General features: G+C 49.6%; 1 protein-coding gene across 1 annotated transcript; it reads left to right on the plus strand.

Annotated features, from left to right (window-relative positions):
• Positions 1-7834: 7834 nt before the first annotated feature.
• Positions 7835-14817, plus strand: LOC125943920 (uncharacterized). The gene is made up of 2 exons (XM_049663487.1): positions 7835-8402; positions 14702-14817. The coding sequence occupies exons 1-2, from the start codon at positions 8126-8128 to the stop codon at positions 14812-14814; spliced, it is 390 nt and encodes a 129-aa protein (XP_049519444.1). The 5' UTR covers positions 7835-8125; the 3' UTR covers positions 14815-14817.
• Positions 14818-20511: the final 5694 nt, after the last annotated feature.

A 20511-nucleotide genomic window follows, 5' to 3' on the forward strand; every position in this document is an offset into this window, starting at 1 on the left:
TCCAACCGATCCTTGTTTGGCCCAGATGGTTATGTCGTCGGCGTACAGCGCGTGCTGGACGCCTTCGACCTTCGCCATCTGAGCCGGAACCTTCGTCATGGCCAGATTGAAAAGTAACGGCGAGAGGACCGCGCCCTGTGGGGTACCTCTCGTTCCCAGCTGATAGGGGCCATGTTCTTCGTCTTGTATTCGGATGAAAGATTGTCGATCCGAGAGAAATTGCTTGACATACTGGAATGTGTTATGTCCACAGTTGGTCTGGGAGAGATGTTGCAGGATAATTTCGTGTGTGACATTGTCGAAAGCCCCCTTCAAGTCTAGGGCGAGTATAGCCTTATCGTTGAGGGGGTATTCGACAGGGTTGAGAATTTCTCGGTCGAGTTGAAGCAGAACATCCTGCGCGGACCGGTGCGGGCGGAAACCAAACATGGTGTCTGCGAATTCATTTTCGGTTTCCAGAAACCCAGACAGCCTGTCCCGCACCATGGTCTCCATCAGCTTTCCCGCACAAGACGTGAGGGAGATGGGGCGGAGGTTGTCTGTGTTTATGGCTTTGTCGGCTTTTGGAATGAAAGTTGCCAGAGCGGTCTTCCATTCGATAGAGAGGGGTGCCTCACCAAGCTAGATCGAGTTGACATAAGCGAGGAGGTTATCGTAGGTGGGGTCGGGAAGATTGGCAAGCAGTTTCACCGTTATCTTGTCCCGTCCCGGTGCCGTTCCTCGTTTCATTTTCGCTAGGGCCGCCTTCAGGTCATGCAGCTGGAACGGCTGATCCAGCTCCGCGTTCTTTGAACCTGCATACGAGTACGCGGGCCCTCGGGGGTCCTGTTGAGTGCAAAGGTACTGGTCGAGTAGTTTGTACGCTAATTTTGAGGTATCTCCATCGAAGCTATGAATAGCTCGTTGGAGATGTTTTTGTGTCTCGGCGCGTGTTTGAGTCGGGTCGATTAGGGCGCGGAAGAGGCGCGTGGTTAATTGACACACTTAGAAAAGTCGTACTATAGCCCTATCATTCTATTATATTTAGTGAAAACTACGATCATGAGCGACGGTGACGTTGGATTCAGGCAGGCGTGATCGCACGCCGTTTAATATTCAACTATTTCTACAGCTTCTCCGGCATAATATCCGTCAGCGTTTGATTTTATTGAAAGCGAAAATGGCAATGCGTCTAGTACAAAAATGAATACATTTTCTTAGATCGCATATATGCAGCCGGCATTGTTTCGGGGGCGCTAAGAGTAATATTAGTGCCAGCTGGCGTGTAAGTTCCCACTGCTTTTCCAGCGGTGCATGGAGCCTTGTGACAAAATGAAAAGGCAGAAAATGAGAATGCCAAGGATACACTCTCACAGCGAACATATAATGCAGAAACAGCGTATCGACGCTGCACCGGCGCCGACACAAACAGCTCAAAATGATGTCCTCTAGAGTAAAATGACGCGTGCGTGTTGTTCATTATATATATATATATATATATATATATATATATATATATATATATATATATATATATATATATATATATATATATATATATGATGGGGCTTCAGCCCGTCCCAATATTTGTTCGTGCTGGCATGCACCGCCGACCAAAACTACCACCGACGCCGGGAATCGTTCTGGATTTTGTGTACAACGTCTTTTTCGCGCTCGAAAAGACATTTCGGCACGAACATTGCGAACACGGGCTGGATTTCATGGCAGCGCCCTTGCACGTGGAGTCACGTAATGCAAGGAGCCCCATCCGAGCACAAACTTTCAAGGGCTTTTCGATAGCGAGCGGGCGCGTTGCGGCATCTCGCAGCGGCCGCGGAATCTACGGAATGCATGGATTTCAATTACGAAACTTTATGGGTATAAAGTTCTCATAAACGTTTGACGCGAAAGGCGCACTGACATTTCCAAAGGCGTTTTTTAAAAGATTTTCGATTCTGGAACTTTATCGGGTTAATGTTCGTATAAACTTGGGCCAGCATGTGCGCATGGAGCCCTCGTGTCCAAGCCGTTCCAGAAATGGAAGCACACGCTGGCAATCTTCCACACACACGTACTAAATATCACCGTGACTGTCAGCTAGCAGCTGATAATTTTCTCGAAACATTTTCAGGAAGCGCGCCCAATGTGATCGATCAGCTGGACCAGGGCAGGCAAAGTAAAATATGAGAAAACAGAAGAAAGTAAACGGCCTATTATTGAGGATTTTTTTTTTTTTTTGCGGGCGACAAGGTCTGGCTCTCAGTGGCCACAGAGACAGTGGCCCTATGGATTTAAGCATAGCCCCCGCTGAAAATACCGGTATTTTCAGAGCGCTTCTTCGCATGCGAGCTGATTGTGGGGATACATATCTGAAGAACCACTTGGAAAGTTGCCCCAGTAATGCCTCGTATTTAAGCTCAGATGCACAAAACCAAATTATAGAAATTTGTGGTGAAATTATCAAAGAAAGCCTAGATGCAAAAGCAGGCTGCTTCTCCATACTTCCTGACGAAACGACGGACATCGCTAGAATCGAACAGCCTACAGTTTGTGCAAGGTACCTAAACAAGTATGCCAACGACATCGAGGGAGTGTTTTAGGTTTTAGCACCGGAATAGATGCCCGTCTCTCATTGCGACTGCAGGTTCTATGTAAATGTGTAAATACTGCTGCAGATTCTAGTCACCCTTCCAGTGGCCACTGCCAGCGCAGAGAGAATATTAGGGGCGAAGCTCCTTATAGCGGCACCCGTTCCGTCCCCGTCGTCGTAGTAGTAGTGTGTAACCAGTAGTGTGTAACCAGTCTGAGAAAAATGATAAAAAAATTCCGAAGTTGTGTCCGTAGCGCGGAATCGAACCAGAGACCCCTCGCTTCCGAGCGCGCGGCGTTAGCCCACTACGCCACGAAGCGGACATGGACACACGCACCACGATGGCAATAAATACCCAACATTAACGAAAGGCCGCGTTTCTAGCGCGTTTCTAACGCGTTTGTGCTAGCGCGTTATGGCCAGTGTAAGAAGCTGGTGTAAGACGCTGTGGCCTCTCCGCCTTACCTTCAACGCGTTTCGAACGCGCTGCCCAAAGCGGTGGCAAGTCAAGTTCAAGTCGAGGAGCGTTTATGAATACGGCGGGTATACTCTCAGCAGTCGTGTGATGGCGTCGGCAAACGCGGTGCACGTTCCGGCATGTGTAAATGGCTGCGTAAGACGCTGTGGCCGCTCCCCCTTACTAGAGAGTACTGCACGTTTCTAACGCGTTTGTGCTAGCGTCCCCTTAAGCGGGAGATCCGATGATTCCCCCCGGAGCTTCGCCCACTCATCATCATTCACCCCGTGGATATGCTGTGATCTTTTTTTAGCAAGAGTTTACTAAAAAACTACTTGCGCTCTACAATGTCTGTGGAACGCATGGTTAGGCTGGCACTTCTATACACCCACAGAGACGTCGGCATCAACGTGTCCGAAGTCAGAGACCGCTTCGCTCAACATCCCCGCTGAGAGAAATTTATCCTTTAGATAACGAAGCAGCGAAAAGCAATGCAAGTAAAAAGCTCTGATCCTTAAGGTCCATAAGCTCTTAATTATGAAAACGTATGACTGTTCATTAGCTTTTAAAATCGCAGAAATGTTCGCCGTTTATTCTAGCAGTTAGTATCATGATCAAAATTATCATGCGAATACGAAAATTAGGAGGACATCAATAACCAATTTTGACCAACCTTGCTCATTGAAAGCCCGGCCCACGTGGTGTTTGCCAAAAAAACACTCGGATATTTTGACACTCGGCTTATTGACCAGTTGCCATCACCCAAAAAGATCACGTGCTCGTGACGCCTGTGGCAGAAAGGATGTTCCACATCCGCCCCTAGGTTTGTGAGTGGTGGCGCTGGCTGACACTCCCACGGCTAGTTCTAGTTGTAAAACATAAATATCCCAGAAAGTGTATGGAAAACGGCTCCGCGGTAGCTCAATGGTGAGAGCATCGCATGCGTAATGTGAAGACGTGGGTTCGTTCCCCACCTGCGGACAGTTGTTTTTTCATCCGTTTTCATTTTCCATTAATTTATCATTTCTTTAATTCAATTAGTAAGTACAAGTAATTTCCCCTATGTTGTCCTTGGTGTCATTGTTTCTTGGCTTCTTATGATATGATTAATAAAAATCGGGCCCCTCGGTTCCCTTTCTACTCGGATATTGCCGCATCATCTATCGCTTTCGTTTGTCCTTTTCTTTCCTTTTTAGCTACCTGCTTTTATTTCTTTTTTGAAACGAAGCAATACCCTCCTTTAATTTTGGGTGCAGAATAATTGTTGGCGTTGTGCAGGCAGTTAAATAACACATCTTCGTACTGATTTCTGCATTATTCGTCTAATATTCTACCCATATGGCGCTATCGCGACCGCCGCATGGCCCGAGTACATTTCACGATTTCGGCGATCATAGTTTTGTTCTTGCCTGAAATATCTGTCTTTCTGTGCGCAAAGTTTACTATCTGTGACTGTGCAACATGTTTATTTGTCTTGTTTGACGCATTATATGCAGTGACGTTTGCTTAAATACGTAGATTTATTGGAGACTTATACGTGTTTTTAAATACCTTGTTGTGAGGTTTTGTGTATACAAGCAGTGAACTTTGTTTCCAGCGACTCTTTTTTGCCCTTTAGCGAGTTGTATCTTCGCATTTGTATATTCCATTCTATCTTCGCATTTCTAATGTATATTTTTCAGAACTCCTACTTTTGATTTGTGCTCACTGTTGCGAGTATAATCTCGGTGTAATTACAATACACGACCGGTTACAGCTGCTCCTGCGCAATCTATTGCAACGAGCGACAGCGTCATTGAGGTTTTTTTTTCCTGACCGTTGCATATGTACAAAAATGTAAACAAGGTTCTTGAATGACAAAGATTCATCAAAATATTTGTCCTCAACTTAATTCATTAAATGGCCTTTACGTTTTTCATATCAGCTGCATGCACTGCTTTGCTGGTTTCGAACGTATATAGTTCTGAATTTCGTGTGATATTTTCTTTACTTATTAAATAGACAAAAAAACGCGGAATTATTGATATCAGTTATTTCTGCCACAATTGTTGGGGAATACGAATATATTCTTTTATGAAAAAATACATATTTTACTTGACAGTGCATAGCGTTCAATAATTCGTTTGCAGCATCTATTATACAATGGCATTGGCAATGCAGTTATTATTCATGCATTTGATCCCTCGAGAAATTCTATAAGGAGGAGGACCCGCTGCAACCTGAGCCCCCCCCCCCGAACAAAATTTCTTGCTACGCCACTGCCGGCAAGGGCAGGTATACGCTCAGCGGTATGCTGCTATCCCACTCGCCTCCACGAACTCCACGAGGCTATGTAGTGCGGGGAGATGGTAGCGGGATGGGAACAGCAGGTTAGTGAGTGAGTCAGCAAGAAGTCCCTGCAGTCTATATGCTCGGATGACCTTCGAACGTTCTTGTGCTAGGGCTGGACAGGCGCAGAGGAGGTGTTCGAGTGTCTCGGGGTCGCCGCATCGTCGGCAAGAGGGCGAGGTGCTGCGGCCTTTGGCATGAAGCCTAGCTGCTGTCCTTATGCAGCCAGTCCGGAGTCGCAGCAGGGTGGCTCTGTCTCGCCTGGTGAGGCCAGACTCGGGGAGCAGCTTGGGTCCCTTGTCATTTGCCACCATCGGGTCGGGGTGGATCGCCAGTAGAAGCTGCTTCAACTGTGTGGTGTGAGCTTACTTTAGCTGCGGCGGGGCATTCGCCCGATAAGAAACTAGATTTGCTTTGATGAGGCATGTATCGCTAATGCTTGCGCTCGTGCTATATATGATCCCAAGTTAAACGCTGGTTACCGTGGTCTGGGTTCATTTCGCGGAGCAGTCTGTACGAGCCATTTCTCATGAGCAGTGAAAAGATACCTTGTTCACTAATGCAATAAGTTGCCATGACTCTAACACCTGCATTGAATAAGGCATGATATACATTAAATATTTATACAGCATGATATAAGGCATTGTGTGCATATTGGCTCATTGGTGCCTAATACATGGGTTCTTTCTTTGCTCACAGTGCTGATGACACTCCTTGGGAGTCAAAATGAGAGCAGCCGTGGGTGCGCGCCCAGCTGCCAACGAAACTAACGCCAATCGTCACCGTCTCTGCACATCTCTGCAAGCATGCATGACCGCTTTGTGAATGCATCATAGAGATATAAAAGTAGCTAAATTACTTAACTCGGTGTATACCTCTAACTCGACGTCGTATACGATCTTGCAGTGTTGTACGGAACGGCGTTCCAAGGAACGGAGGAACGCCACCGTTCCTTTAAGGGTCGGTGTAACTGTAACGGTAACTCGTTATTTTTCCGAAGGAACGGCAGAGGGAACGGCGTTCCTTCTGTAAACGTTCCACGGCACTGAACAGACGCACCGACGCACGCACGTATGCAGCACATCATGCAGGGCGGATGGCGACCGTGTGAGGCGCAAAGAGCTCAACGATCAACAAGCAAACACTCAACGATCCCACTCGACGACCGCAGACAATCGCTGTCAAAACGCTGGCATGAGCAAGCGCAGCAGCAGCAGCGAGCGAATGTTCGGGGGGTCTATCGCTTCAACGGAAACTTAGCCGCGAAAGCACAGCGCATACAAAGCTATGAGCCGTCTCCAGATCGCTTTCAAGATACTGTGCGGGCGACCGGCGGCAGCCGCGCAAAGTACAAGTGCGCAGTTGCGGGCAGCGCAGAAGCCGCACCTCCTTCCTCCCGCGTTGCCTTCCCGCTTTTCTCCTTTCGCGTGCGAGACTAAGTCGCCAGTTCCCCTTGCGCCGTTGGTGCCACATCACGACGTCCCCCCCCTCCCTCCCATCCCCCCCACGGCCTTTCGCGTGACGGTCGCGTTTGCTCTCCGCCGTGCTTTCGCTCTCCGTGAAAGCGCACATCCGTTCGCGTGCTTTCACTCGCACATAGGGCGCGCGGCGACGATTTTATCACCCTTGGACTTTATACGGAACCTCACGGCGACGGCGACGCCGACGACAGAAATCCGCTTGGAGTGTCCATATAATTGCTATCGCAATAAAAAGTCGCGGGGTGGTCAGGGCACGCCTCTGCCTATCAGGGGTTTACCACGATCCAAGAATATTGTTGTGAGGGAAAGTTTGTCAAGGATGTTCAAAGGGTGACACAGGCGAACCCGCTGCAGGCAATATTGAAGGAATTATTTGATTATAAGATCCATTGAAGCGCGGAGGTTATCAGAGAAGCTATAATGTGGGCATAGTCTTTTTTTTAATGCGACAGAAAAAGTGAAGAGTGTATAACGTCTAAGCGTAGACGACGGAGGAGCGTGCAAAACGTGCGGTCAATCTTTGAGTTCAGTGAAAACTGCAGGAGTGGGTAAACTCTATAAAGGAGTGAAGAGATTGCCTGTTCATCGAATGTTAATCGAAAAAAATTCTTGACTTCTGATGTAGTAAATGTTGCGGGTGTCAGGGTACTCAGTGCGTGCATTGCAGTAGCTAGTCTGTCTGCCGCCTGATTTCCTGCTATACCCACGTGGCTTAGTAGCCACTGAAAACGGACCTCATAAAAACGGCATAAGAAATGGTGAATGAAGGCATCTACGAGAAAATGAAATTCCTTTGTGACTTCTAGGGTTTCCTTAAAGTCAGAAGCTACCATTCACTGTCGACTGCGGTCCCACTCGGCAATAAATATTGTGGCTCAGTTGATAATTCCGAACAATTCTGATAATGTAGACGCAGTTCGTGACTTCTGTCTTTGATATGCAGGAATATGGAAAGCCGCACTTGGGTCATCGCTTTGTTGTTTTCCTGTCAGAACTAAACGCCTTCTTCTCATTTCACCTGAATCTTGGCTAAAGCACCATAGTGGGCATGAACCATCACTAAAGGGAAAGCGAACAGACAGATATGGGCTTGTCTACCCTTGTTTCGTCGCACATTACAGAGAACATTCCCCACCAGCATTTTATTGTTCTACCGCCCGCTTCTTGACCGATCCGTACTCCTTGTGGGTGTGTCGCAACGTCTGGGTTCATCATCATTATCATCGTTGTCATCGTCATCATCGCCTGCAACGGAACAGGCTGCAGTCTGTCTGCGACACCAGGCTCGACATGCGACCGCCTGACGATAGTTTTAACTCTCCGAGCCCGGAGGACGCGTCCCCGAGCCGAGCGCGTCGGCGATTGATCTTCACCCTGCCTGGGGAAAACGCCGCAGAAACCTGGAGCGAGCCCACGGCGCAGCACGGCCAGCACAGTAGCTACCAGGTGCTCGCCGCTGACGGTGCCAGCAGTGGCATCCGCAAACGAAGCGGCGACTATGTGACGTACCTGGCCGAAATGACGTCGGCGACCGGCGCGAAGCGCCAACGCATGTCTGAGGACTACGGTGAGTGGAAGAGAAACAGCGTACGAGGCTGCTTCGCAAGACCGGTGCTCTGCAGAAGGCAATACAACACTTGAAAATAACGCTGACGAAGAATATTAAGCTAACCTGTAGTAGTAGGCTTGTGAAGTAGGAAAGCGACTTGCCTCACCGTGAGAAGAGGCTTGGAAAGCGAGAAAAGACGCAAGAAACGAGAAATGGGTGTCGATACCACCATCAAGTTCCCACCAGTGATAGCCATGGCATCAGGAACCTTTTGACAGCCTCTGCTCGAGTCTATGTAGTTGTTTATCTATAAAGGACGACATATATAATAATTAAAAAATATACAGAAAATAAAACACAAAGAAGTCGCAGTTTCGCCCGAAAAGGGAGCCATTGATTGAGATCGCAACTTATTAGACAGCTATACGCGTAATGTTAGAAGTTTATTGGCAGTATGAACTGCAGTTAACATTCGCTTACTAACTGAATTAACAAGCATGGTGTCACGCGCACACAAGCAAACATGAACACATCTCGCTCGTTGAGCACGGACACTCGCTGTCAAAACGCTGGCGTGATGATGAGTGGCAGAAGCAGCGAGTGAATTCCCCTTCGTGCTGCCTTTCGCTTCCATGCGAACTAAGGGGCGGTAACACAGCGCACACGAAGCTATGAGCCCTTGGCGCACCTAGACGCAGTACTCATCGCAGATTGCTTTCAAGATAGGGCCCGCACGGCCGCGTTCAGACGCACCATATGCGCAGCCGCCAACGGAGTAGAAGGCCCCGGGTACCTTTCACGCGGTGGAAGACCGCGCACTTCCTCCCCGCCTTGCGCCCTTGCAGACGCGAGATAAAGGCACTATCCTCGGCTCACCCTCGCACGCGTTTCCTCGCACCAACACCATACGGTGCGCGGCCACGTTGTAATCGCACTTAGACTTTATACGGAATATCACGGCGACGCCGACGGTTAACATATTGACCCGTAAAACGGGCAATCGCAGGGAATTGTGGGGCGCGCCGTCTGCTAGCAGCTTCGGGTTCGATGGACGACGCGGCGGCATCGGCGGCATGCCCGGCGCACGTGTTTTTCTACGCGGTTTCAACTGTCAGTCGTGCGAAGCTTTCCGTCCACTTTGTCGACTAGCAATGTCGTACCATTCAAGCAGCTGATTTCTTGCTTTCATTTCACTCTGGGCGCGACCATGGCGAGCCAAGAAAGGCGAGGATACGCTTTTATTCATAAACGAACTCTGGGTTTCGTTTCGGCAGCCTTTTTTTGTTTTTGCCAGGTTTAGCTCTACGAAATTTGCCGCTGCTTGGACGCACCGTCACTGGCTGCTCTGCCTGCGGGTCAGTCAGACAAATGAAAAAGCTATCTTTAATCGATAATTTATCAAGCGTGTAGAAGCATTACTTAGAAAATCGGGTGCTGAGGCGATGGCTATAGTAGCCTGGTAAATACAAGCCCTGTGATCTTCGCTGCAACCGCTATCGTTAGTAACGGCCCAGCTAGCGTAATTAGAAAATGAAGTGCTGAAAATGTTTGAAAACAGCGCGCTGTCAACGGCATTTCTTGGTCGAAACTCGAGGTTCATTTCGAGGTGTACGTAGTTAGAAGTTTTCGCTTTTTTGTCAACAAGATGGGGAAATGGCCGTATCACTGACATATTACGGCTGCGCATTACCTCTATCTGTGTTCAAGGAACTAAGGTGGGCTAGTTGGTTACGAGTATTATGTATGTGTCTCTCTGCGTCCCGTTTAGATTTGCGCCGTAAAACCATGTTTCATAATGCCTCTATTGACCCTTTTCGCGGCGATCCCGTGGGCGCTACCATGTTTGATCACGTGGTGACGCGTCCATTGCTTGCCTCAACTTACTCCTTTGCCTCCTTGTTTACTATGGAAGTGTATGACGCTGGCGCGGCTTGAAAACCTCTGTTTTCGGAGATATCGTAGACGGAGATTAGGGGGACGACACGAAGCTTTGATCACAGCTTTAGAGAACACGCAAAAGCGCTTTCGGAGCTGATTAAGCTATGTCCAAACGGCGCAATTGAGCAGCGTATATGGTGCTTGTTCTAAAAGCGGGGCTAAAAATGTATTCCAAGCTATCCAAGCTTTCCGATGATGAATTCAGTCAGGATTAGTGTGTTTTGCTCTTTGTTCGTTATTCGGGCAAATATTTTGAAGCAGTGGCTTGTCAGTTTCTGACTCAGTGAAGTTCCTCGGTGCGGCCACATTCTGATTATTTCCTGCCTAATCGCTCGCGGGTGTGCTCAGTTCCGATAGATTTATTCTTGCTGCGCACAAGGCTTGAAACGTAGCGGTTTTGTACATTGTAATACCTTGTAGCAAATATATATTACAACTAGTAACTCGCTTGCTCTTGTGGACCGTCACAAATCATTCAGCTTCGACCATTCGTGCGCCATAGGTGTCCGTCATTTATTGTGCCTATACAGCGCGCATATATTCAAGTGTGCGCCCATTCACTTATTCTTGATACGTCGGCGATAGAGTGGGCGTAATTTTTCCTGCCATTTGGGACAGATGTGTATAGATAACGTGCGCGAAACTTTGTCATTGGTTAACGAGTGGTACTCACTCTTGCCGACGTTCTGGGGATGAAGCCCTTTCTTTGAAGGTTAGCGATACAAGGCTGGCGGATGAGCAAGTTTCTGTGTCCTCGAGGAAAGCCGTACATCACGAAGTGCCGGTAACACGTTTGACAGTTGCAGCAGCGGTCCACGAACTTGGCCACACAGATTCATTCTATTCCTTAACATGCCACTCACTATTTTTGCAGCCAACTACTGCACACGTCTCCAATCCACACGATTCAATCTAGCATGATTGGAGCACAGTGTGTTAGCGAAAACTGAGTTGCATTTCCGACAGCTGATCGCACAGAAGCAAGGTAGAAGCGGTAATGGTTTCGTATTCGTGCGCGGTCGCTGAGGAGAGGTATGGCGCGCCACCGTGAGCGCCATCTCGTTTCTCTAAAACAAACTGCTCCGCGAAAAGGGTCAATATGTGTATGCGAGTACTGAAATAGTTATTGTTGCTTGAGTCTATGCTAGAGAAAGAAATATCTTGGGGAATCATTCCGTGTCGGCCCTTACACAGCTCATCGCCTACTGATAAGTGGCACTGTACGTTGATTTTCTTTTTGTTCACTGATGTTTCAGTTTTGGAAGTGGCAGCCATGCCTCTGATGCTTGTGCACAGCTGACTCAGCAAGGGATGCTGCAAGGCAGTAGTTACATGAGTTTACCTTTAACGCTTGAATTTGAGCAGCCAGCGGCTGAACAGCCGACCATGGTTTTGCTAGGCGCCAACAACCGGATAATCTTCAAGTGTGACAAAGCCGGACTGCAAGCTCATCAATATGCTTCAACGGCGAAGCGGTGGCGGCGGCTGCGCTTCCTCGAACCGGAAACAGCGAGCAGACGGCGCATCCCAGAATCCCTCCCTCTTTTACGGGTCACCTATTGCTATCGCAATAACAAGTTTTGCCCAGGATGATAACAATAGAGGATATACAAAACCTACAAGTGCGCTTCACTACACTCCATACTAGACGTAACCAAGATCGCAATTAAAGTGTCAACATGCGGGATGGTGACATCATTCATGCCACCGTCAATTCCGTGCACTGCCCAAGCTTTCAAAACGCGTGTCTGAGCTTTAAAGCGCTACTAGCGGGAACGTGGTCATATTGGTTAGGTCAGAGTAGCTGTGTGGGAAAGCCGGCTTACGGACTTCTGCATATTGTCTATTGTAGCATGTCTTTGAGGCACGTGTTTTGTATGGCATATGCGCTTTCTGATGTGGTTTAACACTTGCTACGTTTTCCATCACAACTTTTATCTGCACCTGCACACGTGATCTTTTAAAAAATTTAATGTATATATGTATGACGAACGTAATAAACAGTTGTTACTGCGCAAGGTCCGCTATCGTCTCGTATTTTGTGTTAGTGTTCTTGAGTGTATGACCTTTGCAGCGCAACCACCAATCACCAAATATGTTGGCGGTATTTTACGAGCATATGTACGAATATGACAGCTCGAGCTCGGCTGGAATGAAGCGGTTGCTTATAAGTAGGGCTCCGTGTTTTAGGAATTTATTTTTCTTGAAATTCGGAGGGATGTTTTTCGGAGTTTATTTTCTGGCAGAAATTCGGAGTTTATCGGAGTTTATGTCTCGTAAATCCCCAATTCTCCGAAATTCGGTGTTAAATTTTGCATTATTCTCAATTCTCCAAAAACTTAGATGAAGTGATATCTGAACACGAAAACATCAGAACACACGAAGCGTATTTTTGTTGTCTGGAAGGTTTGAACGGACAAACACATGTACACACAAGCAAAAATACTTGAATACAAAACACCTACGTTTGCACGTATTACAACCTGTTCAGTTGTTCAGTTATACAACCTTAAAGCTTGTTGTAATAGACGCTATCATACTTTACGAGGTTGCTGCCACTGATGGAAGCAGGCTCCTTTCGATAGACGATTCTCAGCTTTGAAAATGCCCTTTCAACGTTTGCGCTAGAAGACTCAGTGCGCAGCGACAACGCATTGGCCACTGGACAGTGTGAAGTCTCCAAAGTGACAGGAGTTCAACAATGTTACTGATTATTATCTCTGATAGTTCGCAAAATCACTCATGAGTTGGCTCATGTCGTTAGTTTCAAGAAACACTAACTTAAAAATCGGCGCATAGGTTTCGAACGCGCGGGGTAACTCATGCTTCGCATTTAGATTCAGAATTCTAACACTATACCAAAACGATTCACTGCTGTACTGGATTTCATCGAAAAGGTTCCTCTCAACTGTCTGGCTCCAGTTTTCAGCGACAGCAGCGTGGTATCTATGAAGGTCTGCGACAGTCGTTGGGCGATTATACGTCTTTTGCTCCGTGCACGACAAGCCATTTGTCTAATGTACGATGTGTGTGGTCTAGGAGATACTGCTGACGTGAGGTAAAGTTCCTATCGGCCAAACCGGCCGATGTATCAATGACTGCTTAGAACATGCCCTTTCGATATAGAACGAAACAGGGTCATGTGGCCGTTAAAATCGGAGTTTATCGGATAAATCCGAATTGTCAAAAATTTTACCGGCGAGTGTTTATAGGTTTTTTTTTGGATTTATCCGAAAACACGGAGCCCTACTTATAAGTGGTGGAGGTACTCACTCGATGACCGTGGACACTCGCTGTCAAAACGCTGACGTGAGGAAGCGCGGAAGCAGCAGCGAGCGAAGTCACCTTCGTACTGTCTATCGTTTAAACGCAAACTCAGCGGCGAGAACAGAGCACGGAGAAAAGTATGAGCCATCGCCACATCTACACTCTGGAGCTCGCTTTCAAGATAGGGCGCGCGCTACCGCGCGTGGCGACGGAAAACGCAATTGTTGCTATAGTACAGCGCCGACGCCCCTCCTCCCGGGACCATGCGCACGACGGAAGACAGCACGCTGCCTCGCCACTTTCCTCCCTTGCGCGAGCGAGATTGAACCGCGATCGTCGGCTCCCCTCGGTCGCGGCCGCGCAGTCCGCTGTTGCTGCCGAAGTGCAACAACTGCGGATTGCAGCATACGGCGCGCGGCGACGGTGTTATCGCCCTTGGACTTTATGCGGAATATCACGGCGACGCCGACGGCAGAAATTCACCTGGAGTGTTCATGTAATTGTTATCGCAATAAAATCATTTATGGCCAATTGAACGCCGCTGAGCTGTCCTTCGAGTTATGAACTTCTTCTTTCTTCTTCTTTCTGGGGTTTTACGTGCCAAAACCAGTTCTGATTATGAGGCACGCCGTAGTGGAGGCCTCCGGATTAATTTTGACCACCTGGGGTTCTTTAACGAGCACTACAACGCAAGCACAGGGGCATTTTTGCATTTCGCCTCCATCGAAATGCAGCCGCCGCGGCCGAGATTCGATCCCGCGACCTCGTGCTCAGCAGCGCAACGCCTTAGCTGACTGAGCCACCCCGGCGGGTACGAGTATGAACTCTTCACTGGCGAACGAGCGCGTTGAGACGCTTGGCGCGTTTTCAGTTCGCCTTACCGAGGTGCAGTTAGAATGCAGGAGAGAGCTCAATTGCACTCTACTTTAAGTGTTCTTGCTTACTAATTACGTATGGGCATGCTAAGCAGTCTTATGTGTGTCTGTCGAAGATTTAAAACAGTTTCCGGAGTCATTCGTACTGGTGTAGGTTTGAGCGTTCGAAACGCCCTTTCTTTCAGCTCGACTGAAAGAAACATGGTCCAAAATTTGTTGAACTGTCGCCATACGCAGGTCTCCTGCAGGACAAGTGCATTGTGTGCCGTTTCCTGGACGTCGTCGCGACGTGCTACAACTGGGCTTGCGTCAGTCTTCTAGCGTGGCTCTGCTTCAGGTGGTGCCGGTGAAGCGGCACTGAGCGTGCCTGCAGTGGTGCGGCTTGCTCGGCAATCGAGCCGCTGCCGAAGAGGACGCCCCCGAGAACAACCCGTGCTGCGTCCTCCGCTATGGTCAATACAGACGAACCGCGTTAACGCTGCGTTTTGTCATTATCCGTGTTACGTAGCTTAAGGCCGCAGGCTGTGTACTGTGTAGCCCTGAACGTTCGTCGTTAGTCTGCGTGCATGCGCTATAACCGAAAGAAAGGGCCCAATGCTACGTATAGACTTGGCGCACCAATAATCCGAACGGTGTCTTGCCAGTTCTGGTCTGGCAACCGCACACCAGCGCTGCACCGAAAGTTCGATTCCTACGGCAAGTGAACTTAAAAGACTGTGCCGTAAAACCGAGGTGTGTTTAATTAAGAGGTTGGTGCTTGACTGAAACCGACATGCGGTGTAATATGAACATGGGAAGGCCCGTACTTTTCACGCGTCTGTTCTCTCTACAGATCTGTAAAAATTACTGTTTAACGGTAGTCGTGGCCTTGGGGCCAGTTTATTGCAGCCTGTTAACTATTTAGTAGATGTTCGCGTAATGCCTGGGCTTTGGAACGACTTCGTCTATTTCGAGGATGAATGAATTCTGGAAGCTTTTCGAGGACTGCTCGCGCAACTTGTGTGGGCGAACCTGCAGGTTGTGTCCCAGTACAGGAAACGACCTGCCATGATTACTTCCTCATTGCTAAGTCACGTTTGTTGATGACTCAATAAGTGTTTTCGTACAGATGTAAAGTTGCGTCAGACTAGCGTCAAGTAAACTGCGGCACTACTACACTACACGCATCCACATACCAGAGAGTAGTGTTGCACGTTCTGCACTTCTGACTGAATAGTTGTAGATGCAAACGCATGCAGCTTGCATGTGTGGCGGCCTCACGGTCGCACAGCAGCAGCCAGACGCCCTTTCCCATCTTTGACTCGGTAAAATCTTATCGCGTTGTGTGCGGGAAAGGGAAGTGGTGCGAGGGTGCGCAACCGAGCCGTAGAGGCTGTACGATTAGAAAATAAAGTTCAGTTGTTGCTTGTTCTTCAGGGACGCACTACTCGCTTCTGTCTGCTGATTTCCAGCCACGCTCGCGTCCTACACAACATTGGTGACCCGGACGAGCAGCAAGGGCTATGGACACACCTCAAGGCACCGAAACTCCGACACTCTCCGGCGTCGACGTCAAACTGCCTCCGTTTTGGACTGCAGATCCTGCATTGTGGTTCATTCAGATAGAATCACAATTCGCTGCACGGCGCATCACAGCAGATTCCATGAAATACCATTATGTGGTGAGCAGCCTGCCCCCAACAACCGCTAGCGAAGTTCGACACCTGTTTCTTTCTCCAACAACAGACAACGTTTACGAGGCGTTGAAGGCAACACTCATTCGCAGGATCACGCCCTCAGAAAGCCAACGGCTACAACAGCTTCTTCATGAAGCCAATCTCGGCGACAGAACGCCAAGCCAGCTGCTGCGTCACATGCAGCAATTATTGGGCAGCAAAGTGGACGGTCTTGACAGCCTGCTGCTCCGAGAAATGTTTCTACAGAAAATTGCCCCGAACGTCAGAATGGTCATGACTGCCTCAAATGAAAACGATCTATCCAAACTGGCCGAGTTAGCCGACAAGTTCATGGCGGTAACTCCCACATCTGTCGCGGCCATCACAAGCGAACCGTCTCCACACGAACAGCTTCAAGAGATGAAGAACGAAATCTCGCGTCTCGTGGATTCCGTGGCCGCCCTCCATACCGCGTCACGGTCAACCAGTCAGGGTGCTCCGCAATCGCCTACGAAACGCCAAAAACTATGTTGGTACCATCGCAAGTTCGGCAATGCTGCACGCAAATGCGTACCACCCTGCGAGCTCTCGGGAAACGCCCCGGGCAGGCGCTGAAGGCGACCAGCGCTTCTGCCATCCAAGAAAGTCGCTTATCAGTCTTTTTCCTAACCGACCGCAACACCGGCTTCCGCTTCCTCATCGACACAGGCGCCGAAGTGAGCGTACTCCCAGCATCGCCCGTAGACCGCAAGCGCCCGAACACATCGCCTCTGCAAGCAGTCAACAACATGGCAATCGCCACGTACGGAAACCGCTCCCTAACCGTCAGTCTGGGCCTGCAGAGAATGCTACGATAGATCTTCATACTAGCCGACGTGAAATTCGCCATCCTCGGGGAGGATTTTCTGCGCCACTTTGGACTGTTAGTCGACGTGAGTAACCGGAGGCTACATGACCATGTGTCACAAAGCGATGTAAAAGGCAAGCCTTCAAGACATACGCCGCTCAGCCCTACGCTGATCAAGCCAGCAGGCCCACTTCGCTTCACTTCCATACTCAGCGAATTTTCTGACCTGACACACCAGCGCCAAGTGGAATCCCAAGTAAAACACGACGTGTTTCACCACATCACCACAACTGGACCGCCGGTTCACGCTCGACCACGTCGATTATCGCCTGAAAAACTAATGGTGGCAAGACAGGAAGTCGACCATATGTTGGAGTTGGGCATCATTCCAACCTTCTTCCAGTCCTTGGGTTTCTCCCCTTCACATGGTTCCTAAGCGATCATCGGGTGACTGGCGTCCTTGCGGGGACTACCGAGCGCTGAACAGTGTCACAACGCCCGACCACATACTCACAGTGTCCCGTGCCACATACTCATGACATACCGACAGGTCTGCATGGGGCCAAGATTTTTTCAAAAATTGATCTCGTGCGCGTCACCGGAAGACGTCCCCAAGACTGCTATCACTACACCCTTTGGTCTATTCGAATTCCTGCGCATTCCATTCGGCCTTCGCAATGCGGGTCAAACGTTCCAAAGATTTATCGACGGTGTTCTACGGGGCCTGAATTTTTGTCACGCCTACCTGGATGATTTGCTTATCGCGAGCACCACCCCAGAAGAACATGAAGCGCACCTGCGGATTGTTTTTAGGCGCCTATCTGAGCACGGCGTTATCGTCAATGCGGCCAAGAGTGAACTCGGCGTGCCTGAGTTATCATTTCTGGGCCACATCATTTCGAACTCGGGAGTACGGCCACACCCATCTAAAGTGCAGGCCATACAAGAGTTTCCACTGCCAACCACGAAGCGCGAACTACGTGAATTTCTCGGATTGCTAAACTTCTACCGCCGCTTTGTGCCTAAATGCGCACATATCATACAACCACTTCACGGACTGCTGAAGGCAACGCAAGGATCTTCGAATGACCTGCCTTGGTGCGAAGAAGCGAAAGGGGCTTTCAACCAAAGCAAGCAGGCCTTGGCAAATGCGGCTCTCCTGGCATACCCACAGCCAGGAATTCCCCAGTGTTTAATGGTCGATGCCTCAGACATAGCCATCGGCGCCGTGTTGCAACAGCTAAGCAACGGCACATATGGCACCCAACGGCATTCTTCTCGAGAAAGCTGACGCCTACTGAGCGCCGCTACAGCACCTTCGGGCGCGAACTGCTAGCCGTCTACTCAAGTATACGCAACTTCCGGCATTTCTTGGAAGGCGTCGAGTTCTTCATTTTAACCGACCATAAGCCGCTGACCTATGCTCTCCGCTCTATGCGTTCGGACGGTGGCACGCACACGGCCCGTGAACTTCGGCAACTGGCGTACATCTCAGAGTTCACGACAGACATCCGCCACGTAAAAGGGAGCGACAACGTCGTTGCCGACGCCCTGTCGCGGAGTGCTATAAACTTCGTCAATGATCCAGGAGGAGTTAACTTCGACGCGCTGGCGGCAGCCCAAAGAGAAGACGAAGAGCTAAAAAGCCTCCTAACAACGAAAACGGCCCTCAAACTACAGTGGATGCAGATTCCGGGTTCAGGCGACCAGATTTGCTGCGACACCTCCACGGGCAACCCACGCCCCTTCGTGCCTGCCAATCTACGTCGCCGCATTTTTCTTTCTGTTCACACGCTATCACATCCTGAAATCAAAGCTACGCAAAAGCTGCTCACAGCAAGGTTCATCTGGCCAGGTATCAACCGAGACGTGCGTTTCTGGGCAAGAGAATGCATACCATGTCAGCGTGCCAAAATTGATCGACATACTGTGACCCCGTTGGCAAAGTTCGTGCCTCCAGACCCGCGTTTTGACCAAGTCCACCTCGACATTGTCGGACCTCTGCCGACTTGCCAAGAGCATGCCTATTTACTGACGTGCATTGATAGATTCACGCGCTGGGCGGAGGCCTTACCTATAGCGGATATCACTGCTGACACGGTTGTCTGCGCATTTTTGCACCACTGGGTTGCTCGTTTCGGTGCACCATCCATAATAATAACGGACCGTGGAAGGCAGTTCGAATCATCACTTTTCACCAGCATTACACGTTTCATTGGTGCTTCTCGCATCAGAACAACCGCCTACCACCCGATTAGCAACGGCCTGGTGGAGCGTTTCCACCGCCAGCTCAAGTCTGCGCTCACCGCAACAGAAGAGCGCAACTGGACGGAGGCACTACCACCCATTCTCTTGGAAATCCGGACAGCTGTCAGGACAGACATCGGCTGCAGCGCGGCCGAACTGGTCTACGGAACAACACTGCGCCTTCCAAGAGAATTCTTCACGGGCAGTCTGCAAGACGACTGTACAGCTACCGCAGCCTACGCACTTAGCCTACGAGACATAATGGAAAACCTTCGCGCTACGCCACCGCGACGGGCAGCGCCACGCGCGGTGTACATACCACCAAAATTCGGTTCGTGCACCCACGTGTTTCTGCGCCATGACGCAGTTCATCGGCCACTCCAACCACCGTATAACGGGCCATTCCGAGTGCTGAGTCGAGGTAACAAGCAGTTCATCATCGACGTGCGTGGTCGCCACGAAGTGGTAGCACTCGATCGGCTGAAGCCAGCGCATGCACATTGAAGATACAGACACCGTTTCACATGCAACGCCATCTGCGACACCGCCCTCCAAGGCTCTACTCGTTCAAACACGCCAAGTCACAAGGACACGCATTGGACGAGTCTCCAGGGCACCCCGTCGTATGGACTTGTGAACAATTTAAATCGTCCTATGAACGTTCGTTAACTCACTAGGAGGGGAAGTGATGTGGCGGCCTCACGGTCGCACAGCAGCAGCCAGACGCCCTATCCCATCTTTGACTCGGTAAAATTTTATCGCGTTGTGTGCGGGAAAGGGAAGTGGTGCGAGGGTGCGTAACCGAGCCGTAGAGGCTGTACGATTAGAAAATAAAGTTCAGTTATTGCTTGTTCTTCAGGGACGCACTACTCGCTTCTGTCTGCTGATTTACAGCCACGCTCGCGTCCTACACAACACATGCACTCACTCAAAAAGAGGTGTGCATCTCCCTCCACTTGCCTCCGAGTGTAATGAAGAAGAGTAGCTTGCGCCTCAGCGGCATCGCCACCGGCATGAGGTCGTGGTTGCTGTCCTTGGCCGAACGCTTGTGACTGCTCCCCATTCGCCTGCGTTCATTGCTAATAAACCTCTTAGCAAGTGGTGGCGGTTGCTGGGTTTCGACCACCCTGGAACTTCGGATTCGCACTCTACCCCGCATCATGCCTGACGATGCAAGCAGCACTCCTCCAACTCCTCCACCGGCGCCGCCCACCCTGGTTTGTGCCGGTGCCTTGCGTCTGCGAGATCCCCCTATCTTCTCCTGCACAGATGAAAAAGACGTTGAAGATTGGATCTAC

Source organism: Dermacentor silvarum, chromosome 3 (genome assembly GCF_013339745.2).
Source record: "Dermacentor silvarum isolate Dsil-2018 chromosome 3, BIME_Dsil_1.4, whole genome shotgun sequence".
In the NCBI taxonomy this organism is placed as follows: Eukaryota; Metazoa; Arthropoda; class Arachnida; order Ixodida; family Ixodidae; genus Dermacentor; species Dermacentor silvarum.